The sequence below is a fragment of the Lepidochelys kempii genome, chromosome 3 (assembly GCF_965140265.1).
Source record: "Lepidochelys kempii isolate rLepKem1 chromosome 3, rLepKem1.hap2, whole genome shotgun sequence".
NCBI classification, from domain to species: domain Eukaryota; kingdom Metazoa; phylum Chordata; order Testudines; family Cheloniidae; genus Lepidochelys; species Lepidochelys kempii.
The window spans coordinates 166661911-166677476 of NC_133258.1; the positions used below are offsets into that span (position 1 = coordinate 166661911).

The 15566-nt window shown below is 44.2% G+C and overlaps 2 protein-coding genes across 3 annotated transcripts in view; one reads left to right on the forward strand and one right to left on the reverse strand.

Moving 5' to 3' along the window:
* The window catches only part of PACC1 (proton activated chloride channel 1), a 49729-nt gene extending 48917 nt beyond the window's left edge, over positions 1-812 (forward strand). The window contains exon 9 of the transcript XR_012158246.1: positions 740-812. The gene's annotated coding sequence lies outside the window, so the exon portion shown is untranslated. The remainder of the gene's footprint in view (positions 1-739) is intronic.
* PPP2R5A (protein phosphatase 2 regulatory subunit B'alpha) overlaps positions 1-15566 on the reverse strand; it is a 96476-nt gene that overhangs the window by 8462 nt on the left and 72448 nt on the right. For both annotated transcript variants that reach the window (XM_073338975.1, XM_073338974.1), the window contains one exon: positions 6596-6649. In XM_073338975.1, the coding sequence (XP_073195076.1) occupies positions 6596-6649 (54 nt within the window). The remainder of the gene's footprint in view (positions 1-6595; positions 6650-15566) is intronic.

Here is a 15566-nt window from a genome sequence, read left to right on the forward strand (position 1 = left end):
GTCTGGCATGTATCGCTGCACTGGTTCATATTTTCAACATTACCATAGCCTCTGACTTTGAAGGTCTATTAAAGCCCTCATTGTAGGAGGGAAGCACATGCTGCTGTTGCAGAACTGAGTATCACTTCAATGAAAAGTGATTGAGAGTGAACATGATCACAGTATCAACCAGGAAAGTCCCAAGTTCAGATTCATGAAAAGGAAGCAAGTTATATACAGAGAACAATAGTTCCCTTGTGAAGACCAGCCTTAATGGGAAGCTTAGGGAATGGGGGTGGGCTTCAGAGCCTGAGCTCCACCCCAACCTGCAACTTCAAAGCACTGTCTACATAAAAGCTATTTTTAGAGCACTAGTGCAAGCCGTGCCAGCCCAAGTCTATCAACCCAGCCTGGGAGGCTCACTTCTGTGGGCTGTGTAAACTTACCCAATAATCAGCCACCTAGAAAGGGCAGACATGGACAACATGACTCCTGAAACAAGCAGCCATCACTGTCAGACACTTGGTAAAGAAATGAGGGGTCTTAGCCAAACCAAATGGGTTTACAATCCTGCAACCTGAAGTGCTGAAATGAACTTTAAGGGCGATCTTGCAAGGTACTAGTCCAAATGGCATTACTTTTTAGAGGATTCTGAGCTCATCTGCTACTTTTCCAGAGTGGGAACAGTAAAGACAACAACAACAACAAAATTAAACTCCTAAATTTTACTGAGACTAACCTCTGATTTTCCTTCACACAGATCTTCATTGGTTTCCATTTATCTGCTTTCCCACCACACTCAAGAGGCATGGAAAGGGAGTCACGCTTATTAAAACTAGCTGTCCCAGTTTTGCTGGATTTACAGTGTTAAGCAGTTTATTTACATAAATACATTTTCTTAAAATGAAGTCTTGGTAATTTTTCTGTTGCTTAATTAGCTTACAGCTTAGTTTCTTAATTATATAATTATGCTGAGACTTTGGTTTCTTGGTTACATAACTGAAAATTTACAAGCATAATAGCTTATTCTCCTGACTGCCTCCCCAGGCACAAAACCACCTGAGCAATGCAAGAGAAAAACAGATAATATTTTCAGACAGTTAACATTTGCAAAACAAAACAGAATAGTGAGAAATTACTATTTGCACCTCTACTTGGAGTATGAATTCATTAAGCTCAAGTCCTCAGGTGCATGAAACTAAGAGTTAACTAAAGAGTCTAAAGTTTCCATCATTTCCTGGAATCAAAGTGTTAAGGACACTTAATTGTGTCATTTAGTATCTTTAAATATCTTCTTTCTCAGCTGGAATGAGTAAATGTGTCATATCCAGGCCTAAGAAGTAAGGAAGTTAGGTGTGTCCCTATGGGGATATGACCTTCAAAGAACTCCAGCTGCATAAAGAAACAGCTTTTTTTATTTTTCAAGTATGCATCAACTAGATACCCATGCCTAGAAATTACAATGCTAAGGAAGCCTACAAAGAACAGGAACCAGTTACTTAACATGGACTGCATATTTTAAAAGTGCTGCTTAAGCATTACTGTTTAAATATTTTCTTCAAACAATACTAAAACCCCACAAGTCTATTTACTAAGGCTAGCATACAAACATTTGACTTAGTGCTCACACTAGACAAAGCGTTTACGAAATTTGGATAGTCCAATCTTGACAGCTGCTTTAGACTTCACAGGAGTTCAACTACAGCCATATGTACCTGTTGGACAATCCCCATTATTTATAGGAATTGTGTATCGAGCTTGCTGCTCACAGAACCAAGCATTCCTGAAGTGTCAAGACTACAGCGCAGTGACACTCAAACTGTCTCCTATGGCTCTTTGAAGCACATGATTTTAAAACACTGTGATTTACTATATTAACAACCAATTAAGTTATCAACTTGCATTATGTTGTTAATCTGGATACAAGACAACCTAAATTCCCTCAGACCTGCCGCAGCAGGGAGTGGTGCCCCTCCCCGCCAGCCCCAACAGGGACCTGCCCCGGACTTGCTGTGGCCAGAGGAGAGGAGCCCCTCCCACAGCCTGGAGCTGCTGCGGCAAGAAAGGGCTGGGGGGAGTCCTCTCCCCCCACTGCAGCCCCAGGGCAGCCTGCACCTCAAACCCCTCATCCCTGGCCCCACCCCAGAGCCTGCACCCCCACCCAGAGCCCTCACCACACCCCAACCCACAGCCCCAAGCCCCCTCCCACACTCCAAACCCCTCGGCCCCACCCCCACCACATGAATTTTGTTATGTGCACCAATATGAAGGCAATGTGTCACACTATTGAGAGTTTTAACCACACTGGAGGAGTTGATTTGGGAGCAAGCTGGAACAAAAGGTTTAATTTATAAGATAACTACAGTTTTGATTGAAAAAGATATTGCTAGGAAAACAACCGAGATGAAAAGATGGGAGAGGGATTTGGACAAAGAAATTGATCTAGATCGAGTGGGTCTCTGCATGGGAAAGGGGATATACATCTTCAATTTGTGTAGCTCACAAAGAAAATGTTTATAAATTATTGTATAGATGGCATTGACTCCAGACTCCCATCATATTTTTGCTATTCAGAACATACTCTGTTGGAGGGGATGCACAGAAAAGGGAGCATACTTGCACGTGGTAGTTGTATTGAGGTATAAGATGGTTTTGGGAGGAAATGATTAGAGATTCATTTTATAAGAAAATGCCAGCTTCCTAGAGATCCCCTGAACTGCTTACAAAATGGTCCAGTAAAGGATCTTAACTTTAAACAAACTGACAAATTAATTTTTTTTTATTGTTAGCAGCAAGATTTTGTATTGCATAATACTGGAAAAATGTGACTTCACCTATGGATTTGTGGTATAGTAAAATATAGACTGTCTTTGTAATGGAAAAGCTTTCACACCAAGTACGTAAACATGAGAAGCACCAAACAGAGGATAGGTATTCAGAAATTTAGTCACCTTTTTAGTGTACTCAGGAGAGGAAGGGTCCCCAGCCAGCAAGCCAGAATCTTCTGCTAGGTGCTTTGAATATTAACCTGATCCTAAGTAATAACTAATTTATGATGTAGTATGTTAATGTTTTATTATAACTTTGCCGTAACAATTTAAAAAAAAAATAAAAGAAAATGACAGTACTTTGTTTAGGAAAGTGGATCACTGCATATGCACAATTTTCAATTTAAAATACAGTTTTATGCAAAAATAGGGTCTTCTCACTTAATGCATCTGTTCCACATGTTCAGTCAAAATCATATTTGCTTATTTAAAGCAGTAAGAGTAAGTTTTTAACTACGTTTTATTCTTGCTAGCAGATTGAGCTGGATTCTGTTCAGACTCATGCATCTTTAAAATCTAGTTAAAATTATTTTGATCACTGGGCTAAATTCTGCCCTGTGTTACATGTGTGCACATTCTTTGACAACGGCAGGACATGAACTGAAAGCAACAGTATAACATGATGGAAGTTACTGGGTTTTTGTGCTGCTTCATCTACTGTGGAGATTTGTAACCTTTCAAAGTTGCTTTATATTTCTGATCTCTTTCTCCTTTAAGCTGTTGCACAATTCTGTCATCTAGATCCAGGACCTTGTGATCCCACTTCTGAAAAACTGTACTCCAGAATCTCAGCTTTTTAATGTATTTCTAGCCCTAACGGCTGCAAAAGTGTAAGCCAATGTTGTCTTGCTGAATATACAAAGAACCTGAAATAAATCTTCAAAAGGAGTAAACTGCTCCATTCAGCTCAGGGTACATCTACACTGAAATTCAACACTTGCAGCTGGCCTGTGTTAGCCGACTCAGGCTCACGGGGCTGTTTGATTGTGGAGCAGACGTTCAGGCCTGGGATGCTCCAAGCCCAAACGTCACCAGGTGTTGAATTCCAGTGTAGACACACACAGAGTCCTGTGGATTGTCTGGCCATGGAATTGAACATTTTTGCCACCGAAATTTGACATTATGTTGAAGCCAGGTGCCTGATACTTTGTTTTCAATCTCTTTGCCTTGCTGGGACCTGCCTACAGCTGCTTCTTGCTTTAAAACTTTTCCCACAATGAGGAATGAATTGGATTGTAGTGCATGCTCTCTGCACTGTTCTGTGGAAACAGACAGCAGGGAGTTGGGGAACCAGAACTGGAATGTGGCTTGCACCTGTGGAGCAAAGAGAATGACAGTGTAGTCTGGCTAGCAGGGCTACCTGGAGCCTAGGGCTGCAGTCAGGGCCTGCTGCAAGCCCTGTCTTCCGTGACATATCAAATCATACAATATGATGGTTGGAAGGGACCTCAGGAGATCATGTAATCCAACCCACTGCTTAAAGCAGGACCAATTAAATCATCCAACAGATTTTTGCCCCATATCCCTAAATGGCTCCCTCAAGAACTGAACTCACATCCCAGGGTTTAGCAGGCCAATGCCCAAACCACTGAGCTATCCCCCCAAAACAGACATCATCCATTGATCTGAATAAGGCAGTTCACACCTCTTCTTGAGTTATTGTTTCAGTCTGACTGTAGACCCAGGAAGACAACACTGCATTGATTTGCAATCTGTTTTGCATGTTTTCAAGGTTTTCTTCAATCATAAGGCCAGAGACAACTTTTTTTTAAAGTTTGGATTCTGGATTACAGTTTGTATCCATAGATTCTTATATGCCAAGAAGTTCTAACTTTTGTCATTTGCTCCAACTTTTTGGGGCACCTACACAACCATATCTAAAGAATATTTGCTGTGTACATGTCAATATTATTGTCTAAACACGATTCATTTTTCTTTTACTGAGAAAAACCAAGCCTAACTGACCAAGTAAACAATCCTGCACTGGTCAGTAGATAGAGCTGGTCAGTAATTTTCTGTTTTAAAAATAAAGCGGTTTCAACAACATTGAATTTTTTTGGTGGGAAAATTTCAGTTTTATACAAAAAAATCAATTTTCCACTGGGGAAAAACAAGAAAATTTTGTTTTGGATCAGATCATCCAAAATCGAAACATTTCAGTTTGTTGGCTGACCTGCTGCTCCCTATCATGGGAGAGGGAGTCTGGCCAGGCCCATAGAGGAGAATGGGGGAGAAAGGCACCTGAACTGCAACTCCCAGGAGGCACTCTGGCTGCTCAGACAGTTAAATGTTGCACTGACCTCAAACAAAACATTTTGATTTTGGAATCAGAGCAGGTACTAGGCTCTTGGGGACTGATCTTAAGATGGAATATTTTTGTGGGGGCCCCCACACAGTAAACAGGCAAGTTCTTATAATAAAGAGTGAATAAGGGACCCTCTTGAGGTGCTCGAGGCCCTACGCAATTTCTTAGTCTGTTTATGCCTAGTGCCTGCTCTATTTAGAATGTCACCAGATAGGGTTGCCAACTTTCTACTCGCACAAAACTGAGCACCCTTGTCCCACCCCCTGCCCCGCCCCTCCTCCTAACATGTCCCCCTCCCTCTGTCACTCGCTCTCCCCACCCTCCCTTGCTCATTTTCACCAGGCTGGCTCAGGGGTCTGCGGTGGGGGAGGGCTGCAGCTGGGGGTGTGGGTTCCAGGGTGGAGCCAGAAATGAGGGGTTCAGGGTGTGGGAAGGGGCTCTGGGCTGGGGTGTAAGGGCTCCAGCTCGGGGTGCAGACTCTGGGGTGGGGCTTGGGATGAGGGGTTTGGGGTATAGGAGGGTACTCCAGGCGGAGACTGAGGGGTTCAGAAGGCAGGAGGGGGATCAAGGCGGGGAGGGGAAAGGGGGGTGGAGAGGAGTGAGCGCTCCGGGCAACGCTTACCTCAAGCAGCTCCAGGAAGAAATCAGCATGTCCCCCCTCTGGCTCCTACACAGAGGCACAGCCAGGCAGCGCTGCCCCATCCGCAGGCGGCACCCCCGCAGTTCCCGGCCAATGGGACCTGCGGGGGCAGCACTTGGGGCAGGGGCCTCGTGCAGAGCCCTTTGGCTGCCCCGATGCATAGGAGCCGGAGTGGGGGACATGCCAGATGCTTCCTGGGAGCCGCACGGTGCAGAGGCTAGCAGGGAGCCTGTGCGGCACTGCCAAGTGGACTCAGGCAGCGGTGCTGACTGGACCACCAGAATCCCTTTACAACCGGGTGTTCCAGTTGAAAACTGGACACCTGGTAACCAGATTTCATTTTCTTGAAATGAAGATTTCAAGATTTTGTGTTTCAAAGTTTTTCAGGATCTTTCATTCCATGAAACATTTCAATATTTTTACTTTTTGTCCCAGTTAGGGATGAAAACAAAATGTTAAAATATCAGAATTTCCAGTTGGACAGAAAAATCTAATTTCTGATCAACTAACTGGGAAGGCATGGCCAAGAACACTGAGGATCTTTTCCCTATACTGAGGTCAGTCACATGATCTCAGCAATGTAACTATTTTCTATTCTATATTCCCATTTTTGTCACAAGTTATTACCAATAGATATAGCTGTGCTTTCAAAATCAAACATTATTTCTCTTTTTTGGCAAGTGTCCTGGATATACAAACCCTAATTTTTCCTGAAGTGTCTACAGTTAATTACTTAAAATTAGCATTGGCAAATAATGCTATCACTGATGTGCGAGTTGCACTGACACATTTTAGTTCAGACGGGAAATTCAAAAATAAAATACTCAGTTGAAAAATACTTACTGGTTCTGTTAATGTCGTATCTTTTTCCAGGAACTGTACAACACAATAGGCCAGCTAAAATGTAAGTAATACAGTTTAACTATTTTTAATTGACACTATTAAGACAACACAACATAACTAAATATCACAAATGATAATGGAAGCACTTTAATCAGCAAAGTATCTTAGCCTTATCAGATGTAGGCCTTTTTAATTTTTCTTCCTAAGTGAAGGATATAGCTAAATTTAACTAAAAAAGCTAAATATATTTCAAACTATTGTATCTTTTAAAAGCCTTCAGTATGTCTGGAGGCTTAGTTTCTTATCCTAGAAAAGGCTTCATTTTTTATTAACCAGGAGATTTGATTGCTGTAATGCAGATTCAGCATTTAGACAAACCGTCTTTTCTTGACTTCAGCTCCTCAATTACCAATAAGCTGTGTTTCAACGTCATGCACATTCAAAACTATTGCTAGCCCAAAAGTTAGGTTAACACTGAGTTAAGGTTGAGAATACAGATCACCAATTTAATGGTAAAATCTAGGAAACTGGAAATCTAGGAAATGAGGTGGGTGAGGTAATATCTTTTAATTGACAAACTTCTGTTGGTGAGAGAAACAAGCTTTTGAGCTTAATACACAGAGCTCTTCTTCAGTTCTGGGAAGAGAACTCAACGTCACAGCTAAATACAAGGTGGAAAAGATTGTTTAGCATAAGTAATTAACACATATTTCAAGGGACCATTCAAGGTGAAGTGGCCCGTTAACACCAGTTGGAAGCTGGGTGGGGAGGTGGAGGTTGTTAGTTATAGATTGTTGTAATAAACCCTCAAAATCCAGTGTCTCTATTCAGTCCATAATTTTTAGTGTTTACTAAAGTTATGAGTTTAAGCTCCCAGGCTCATTTTTTGAAAGTGTCATGCAAGTTTCCTTTGAGGATGAGGACTGACAGGTCAGATACAGCGTGATCGCTTTGTGAAGAGCGGTCGCCCACAGGAGATACAGCGTTTCTGTCTTATTTTTTGTGGAGTGTCCTTTTTCTGGTCCTCTGGACAGACAACTTAAACTGCCTCACAGATATCCACCGTAACTTCAACAACCAAAACCCATCCAATAAACTCTCTCTGGAACACACCCACACTAGCATCAACTTCCTTGACAATAAAATCAGAGTCAACAATGGAACCCTACAGACAACTACATATAAGAAACCAAAGGATCATCCCACACCTACCTTCATAGATCCAGTGCCCACCCCAAACACACCAAGAAATCTGTTATCTACAGTCAAGAACTCAGATACCGCAGAATATGTTCCTACAAGAAGGTCCAGGATATATATCTTAGCACACTCAAAACTGCCTTCAACACAAACCTCCTCTGACCACACACCCCTAGTTGTCACCTACAGCCACCCAACACTGGAATCAATATGGGGTATAAGAACAAAAGAACAGCCATAGTGGGTCAGACCAAAGATCCATGTAGCCCAGTATCCTGTCTTCCAGCAGTGGCCAATGCCAGGTGCCCCAGAGGGAATGAACAGAACAGGTAGTCATCAGGTGATCCATCCCGTTGCCCATTCCCAGCTTCTGGAAAACAGAGATTAGGGGACACCATCCCTGCCCATCTTGGCTAATAGCCATTCATGGACCTATCCTCCATGAATTTATCTAGTTCTTTTTTGAAGAACGATCTTGGCCTTCACAACATCCTCTGGCAAGGAGTTCCACAGGTTGACTGTGCGTTGTGTGAAAAAATGCTTCCTTTTGTTTGTTTTAAACCTGATGCCTATTCATTTCATTTGGTGTCTCCTAGTTCTTGTGTTGTGAGAAGTAAACAACACTTATTTATTTTCTCCACACCAGTCATGATTTTATAGACCTCTGTCATATTCCCCTTAGTCATCTCTTTTCCAGACTGAAAAGTCCCAGTCTAATTAAGCTCTCCTCATATGGAAGCCGTTCCATACCCCAATCATTTTTGTTGCCCTTTTCTGAACCTTTACCAATTCCAATATTGGAATTCCATCTTTTTTGAGATGGGGCAATCACATTTACAAGCAGTACTCAAGAGGTGGGTGTACCATGGATTTATACAGAAGCAATATGATATTTTCTGTCTTATTATCGATCCCTTTCTTAATTATTCCTTACATTCTGTTTGCTTTTTTGACTGCCGATGCACACTGAGTGGATGTTTTCAGAGAACTATCCACAACGACTCCAAGATCTCTTTCTTGAGTGGTAACAGCTAATTTAGACCCCATCATTTTAGATGTAGAGTTGGGATTATGTTTTCCAGTGTACATTACTTTGCATTTATCAACATTGAATTTCATCTGCCATTTTGATGCCCAGTCACCCAGTTTGGTGAGGTCCTTTTGTAGCTCTTCACAATCTGCTTGGGACTTAACTATCTTGAGTAGATTTGTATTATCTGCAAATTTTGCCACCTAACTGTTTACCCCTTTTTCCAGATCATTTATGAATATGTTGAATAGGACTGGTCCCAGTACAGACCCATGGGGGACACCACTATTTACCTCTCTCCATTCTGAATACTGACCATTTATTCCTACCCTTTGTTTCTTATCTTTTAACCAGTTTCAATCCATGAGAGGACTTCCCTTTTATTCCATGACAGCTTACTTTGCTTAAGAGCTTTGGTGAGGGACCTTGTCAAAGTCTTTCTGAAAACCTAAGTACACTGTATCCACTGGATCCCCCTTGTCACATGCTTGTTGACCCCCTCAAAGAATTATAATACACTGGTGAGGCATGATTTCCCTTTACAAAAACCATGTTGACTCTTCCCCAACAAATTATGTTCATCTATGCGTCTGACAATTTTGTTCTTTACTATAGTTTCAACCAGTTTGCCCAGTACTGAAGTCAGGCTTTCTGGCCTGTAATCGCTGGGATTACCTCTGGATCCCTTTTTAAAAATTGGCATCACGTTAGCCATCCTCCAGTCATTTGGTACAGAAGCTGATTTAAATGATAGGTTACAAACTAGAGTTAGTAGTCCTGCAATTTCATATTTGAGTTCCTTCAGAACTTCTGGGTGAATACCATCTGGTCCTGGTGACTTACTACTGTTTAGTTTATCAATTTGTTCCAAAACCTCCTCTAATGACACCTCAATCTGGGACAGTTCCTCAGATTTGTCACCTAAAAAGAAAGGGAATCCCAAACCTGAGCCAATCACATCCTCAGCTGTGAAGACCAATGCAAAGAATTCATTTAGTTTCTCCACAATGGCCTTATCGTCCTTGAGTGCTCTTTTCACATTTGCATCTTTCAGTGGCCCCAGTGGTTGTTTAGCAGGCTTCCTGCTTCTGATGTACTTAAAAAAAAGAATCAAATAACTACAACCCATACTCGATAGAGACCCCATCCTGAAACCAATCTTACCTGAACCCTCTTTTCTGGCCTTCAAACAACCCCCCAACCTCTCCAAGCTCATCATCAGAAGCAAGCTCCCTACAGACCAGAACACAACAACTCAAAGCAACACCAGACCCTGCCAGAACAGATGCAAAATCTGAAGACATATCTCCACTGCTGCAATGATCAAACCCTCCACAACACACCTTTCAAGATTGATGGGAACTACACGTCTATCATAATGTGGTGTACCTCATCCAGTGCACTAAATTCCACAATAACGACTACGTGGGTGAAACCAGACAATCACTATGCACTTGAACGAACTCACACAAGAAAAATCACAAAAGACAGACAAAAACACCACATCACCTGTGGGTGAACACTTTTCACAAAGCGAACACGCTATATCTGACCTATCAGTCCTCATCAGGAAACCTGCACAATACTTTCAAAAGACGAGCCTGGGAACTTAACTTCATAACTTTGCTAGAAACTAAAAAATCATGGACTGAATAGAGAGACTGGATTTTTGCCTTATTACAACCATCTGTAACCCTCCAACTCCGCCCCACCCCAGCTACCTGCTCCTCCTCCCCACCTTTCCTTCAACCCCCCACCCCAGCCTGTGACTTAAGAGGTGTTAACAGACCACTCCAGCTTAACACATATTTCAAGGTACTGTTCAACTACTTATGCTAAACAATCTGTTCCACCTTGTGTTTAGCTGTGACACTGAGTACATTTCCCAGATCTGGAGAAGAGCTCTGTGTAAACTTGAAAGCTCACCCACCTTTTCTCTCTGCAACACTGATTTCAAGGTATAGAAGCATCCAGTTAACACATTCAAACAACTAATTCTGTTGTATATTGATACCATGCAATAACCACGTAACTATGACAAAGGCATTTTAGTGTTTGAAATCCCAGATTTGATTAAAACGATTAGACACAGTTCCCGCTGAGTATCTTAATTGTGCATTTCCATAGTTAATATGTTTGGATTTCTTTTAAGTGTAACCTTAATTCTGAATTTCCTGGCTTTGTAATGCTCGATTTTGGGATAATTATAACATCTCTAATGTTGTTTTTTACCCTTAAATTGTTGATACATACTCTCAACATTACCTCCATTTTAACAAAGTTTTTGGCTGGAAATTTCTTTAGTTTTTTTTAATTAAATGTCATATATGAACACTATACAAGAAGCCCAATTAGAATATTGCCATGTGAGATTTCCAATTATTTGAAGAAACACAGCTTCAACCTTAAACTATGTTTTTAAATTCTAACTTGTAAGGACATATTCACCAGTGCAACATAAGTAGGGCCCTACCAAATTCACAGTCCATTTTGGTCAATTTAATGGTCATAGGATTTTCAAAATCTTAAATTTCATGATTTCAGCTATTTAAATCTGAAATGTCACTGTGTTGTATTGTAGAGGTCCTGACCCAAAAAGGAGTTGTGGGGGGGAAGGCGGGGTCACAAGGTTATTGTGGGTGGGGGGGCCTGCGGTGTGGCTACCCTTACTTCTGCGCTGCTTCTGGCACTGCCTTCGGAGCTGGGTAGCTGGAGAGCGGTGGCTGCTGGTTGGGAGCACAGCTCTTAAGGCAGAGCTGCCGCCAGCAGCAGCACAGAAATAAGGATGGCCTGGCATGGTATTGCCACCCTTACCTCTGCACTGCTGCCTGCAGAGCTGGGCCCTCAGTCAGTAGCTGCCACTCTCTGGCCACTCAGCTCTGAAGGCAACGCAGAAGCAAGGGTGGCAATACCACGAAGCCCCTAAAATAACCTTGTGACTCCTCCCCCAACTCCGTTTTGGGTAGGACCCCCACTTTGGGAAACGCTGGTCTCCCCAGTGAAATCCGTATGGTACGGGGTTGGCAACTGGCGGCACGCGTGCCAAAGGCAGCACGCGAACTGATTTTTACTGGCACGCTGCTGCCAGCCGGGGTCCCAGCTGCTGGCCCAACTCAGCCCGCTGCCTGCCTGGGTGAACGGAACCCTACACCGGCAGCGGGCTGAGCGGGGTCGGGACCCCAGCTGGCAGGAGCCTGCAGACGGAACCCTAGACTGGCAGCAGGCTGAGCCTGCTTAGCCCCTCATGGTCTGGAGTTCTGGTCGCCAGCCCCTTGCCAGCCGGGGTCTCGGCTGCAGGCCTGAGTGAACGGAACCCCCGGCTGGAAGCGGGCTGAGTGGGTCCAGCGGCCGGGACCCCGGCTGGCAGGAGCCAGTGGAACCCCAGACTGGCAGCAGGTGAATCGCTGCCAGTCTGGAGTTCTGTCCACCACCCCGCTCAGCCCGCTGACAGACTGGGGTTCCGGCCGCCGGCCCCTTGTCAGCCGGGGTCCCGGCCATCGGCCCCACTCAGCCTGCCGCTGGCCCGGGATACCAGCTGCCGGCCCCGCTCACCTCGCTGCTGGTCTGGGGTTCCAGCTGCCCGGCCCCATGCCAGCTGGGGTTCTGGCCGCTGGCCCCACTCAGCCCACTGCCAGTCTGGGGTTCTGTCGGGGAATGTAAATGTGAAACCTTAAATTAATGAAGACTCGGCATGCCACTTCTCAGAGGTTGCTGACCCCGGTATAGCATAAGGTAAAAGCACACAAAAGACCAGATTTCATGGTCTGTGATGCGTTTTTCATGTCTGTGAATTTGGTAGGCCCCTAAACATAAGGCAGTCAGAGTGCACTAGGTAGCGAACCCAGATTTACAGCTACTTTGCCAGAACAGTACAAAGCAGCCAAAGTGTACTGGTGAATCTATCCCTTAATTTGCAAGTGACTTATTGCTTTAGAGGGCTATATTACAAAGACTGGCACTATTTGAAAGGATGGGCAGGAGAGCCCAGTCTGAGTGTCCCAATGTCCCTGTACTTTTAAAAGCTTTGCCTATGCTCCTGCCTCACTTCCCCGGCAGTGCTACTTCAGTGTGCATCACAGCTGAGGCACTAGTACCACAGAGTGTCTTTCAGGCATTGATGTCAAAATAGCTGGCAGTCATGGAACCTTTAAAAAGTAGGGACATTTTGGCACAGTAGTCTACTAACTTGACGTGTCCAGTCCCCGTGCTTACAACCAACGGAACTGTTGCGTGCCAATCAGCTATTGAGGAATGGTGATTGGTTAAATTACCTCTGATGCCCAATGACCCAATTAAAGAGTTACCTCAGCTGTTGAGCTGACCCTACCTGTAGCCTGTATAAACAATTTGATTCAAATTGTAAACAAATTGTTAACCATTTAGCTTAATTACAACCTAAGGTCTTCAGATATAGTCTAAGCCCAAGATTTCAGAAAATTAAATACACAGAAAATCTGAAGTTCCTATTATTTTCATATCATTCAGGACAAAGGAAAGACTAACAGATACTAGCTTAAAGGAGCCTGTTTTTAAATTGCCATAAAACTAAATTATCAGATTTATTTGTAAATTCACAAAGTTTGGGGAAGATACGCTGTATTTTTCAAAATATAAGAAAGAGGTTGAATCCTTGCAAAAACAGAACTCAATCTTAACTATGGAATTGAAACTGGCACTCCATAATTAACATTAGAGCTACATAATTTGTAACAGATCCAAAAAGCTATTATATATCACTGCTTTAATATATTTTTTAAATGTACAATATTTATTAGGCAGAGTAGAGCAGTTTTATCTGAACTGCTTAAGCCCATACAAAAAACGGTTACTCTCCTTCTTGTAACTGTTGTTCTTCGAGATGTATTGTCCATGTCCATTCCAAACAGGTGTGTGCACACGCACATGCACAGTAGCTGGAAGATTATTCCCCAGCAGCATCCGTGCGGTTGGTCTGGGAGCCCCCTGGTGTCATGCCTTCACGGCGCCCAATAAAGGGCCCTACAGACCCTCCACCCCCTCAGTTCCTTCTTGACGGCTACTACAACAGAGGGGTAGGAGGGTGGGTATTGGAATGGACATGAACACCACATCTCAAAGAACAGTTACGAGAAGGTGAGTAACCGTTTTTTCTTTTTCGCGTGCTTGTTCACATCAATTCCAATCAGGTGACTCATAAGTCCAAGTTCAGGAGGTGGGGTTGGAGTTGTCCACTGACTGGAGCACTGCTTGTCCAAAGGCCGCATCCTCTCTGGACTGCTGCATAATTGCATAGTGCATGGTGAAATTATGAACAGAGGACCACGTTGTCACTCTGCAGATTTCCTTAGTGGGAATCTGGGCCAGGAACACTGTTGATGAAGCCTGCGCCCTGGTGGAGTGAGCAGTGATTGGAGGTGCAGGAACCCCCGCCACGATGTAGCACTCACGAATGCAGGACATGATCCATGACGAAATGCGTTGCGACGACACAAGCAGACCTTTCATTTTGTCCATCGCGGCCACGAATAACTGGACCAACTTTCTGAATGGCTTCGTTCTCTCAGTATAAAAGGCTAGCGCCCTGAGGACATCCAGGGAGTGAAGTCTCTGCTCCCTGCTGCTGGAATGCGGCTTAGGGTAGAATACCGGGAGAAAGATGTCCTGGTTAATGTGAAACTGTGATACAACCTTCGGTAGGAAAGCAGGATGAGGTCTGAGCTGAACCGTTCGGGGCTCAGACTGCGGTGTAAGGGGGCTCTGATGTTAGGGCCTTAAGTTCAGACACCCTCCTGGCCGAGATTATCGCTCTCAGGAACGCAACCTTGTAAGAGAGGTAGAGCAGGAAGCACAACGCCAAGGGTTCAAAGGGCGGTCCTATGAGTCTAGAAAGGACCAAACTGAGGTCCTGAGCCAAGACAGGTTTCCGGGCTTGAGGGTATAACCTGTTGAGACCTTTTAGAAACCGGCTGACCTTTAGGTTAGCAAAGACAGAGTGGCCCTCCGTGTCTGAGTGGAAGGCCAAGATAGCAACCAAGTGAACCCTTACTGACAACATTGAGAGCCCTTGCTGCTTCAGATGGAGGAGGTAGTCCAGAATAAGTGGCAATGAGGCGAGCATTGGGAACGAATGGTGCTGTGCCGACCAGACTGAAAATCTCTTCCACTTGGCAAGGTAGGTAGCTCTTGTAGAGGGTTTCCTGCTGCCAAGGAGGACTTGTCTAACCTGGTCTGAACAGGAAACCTCCACCAGATTCAACCATGGAGCTTCTGTGCCGTGAGGTGCAGCGACCCGAGGTTTGTATGTTGGAGACTACCATGATCTTCTGTCAGAAGGTCCAGGAAGAGCAGCAGGGTCACTGGAGCTTCCACGGACACATCTAGGAGAGATGTATACCAGTGCTAGCGGGCCAGGTTGGAGCTATCAATATGACCTGAACTCGTTCCCTCCGGATCTTGAGGAGTACCTTGTGAACGAGCAGTATGGGTGGAAAGGCATATATGAGACAATCTCCCTATGGGAGGAGGAACGCATCCGTGCTTGATCCCGGGCTGTGATTTTGGAAGGAGCAGAACTGCTGGCACTTCCTGTTGCGTCGCATGGCGAAGAGGTCTATCTGGAGAAATCCCCACCTCTGGAAGATCGAATTTGCGACATCTGGGCGAAGGGACCACTTGTGGCCGTGAAAGGACCTGCTGAGGTGGTCTGCCAGCTCATTCTGTACCCCGGGGAGTTACAACGCTTGTAGGCGTATTGAATGTTCT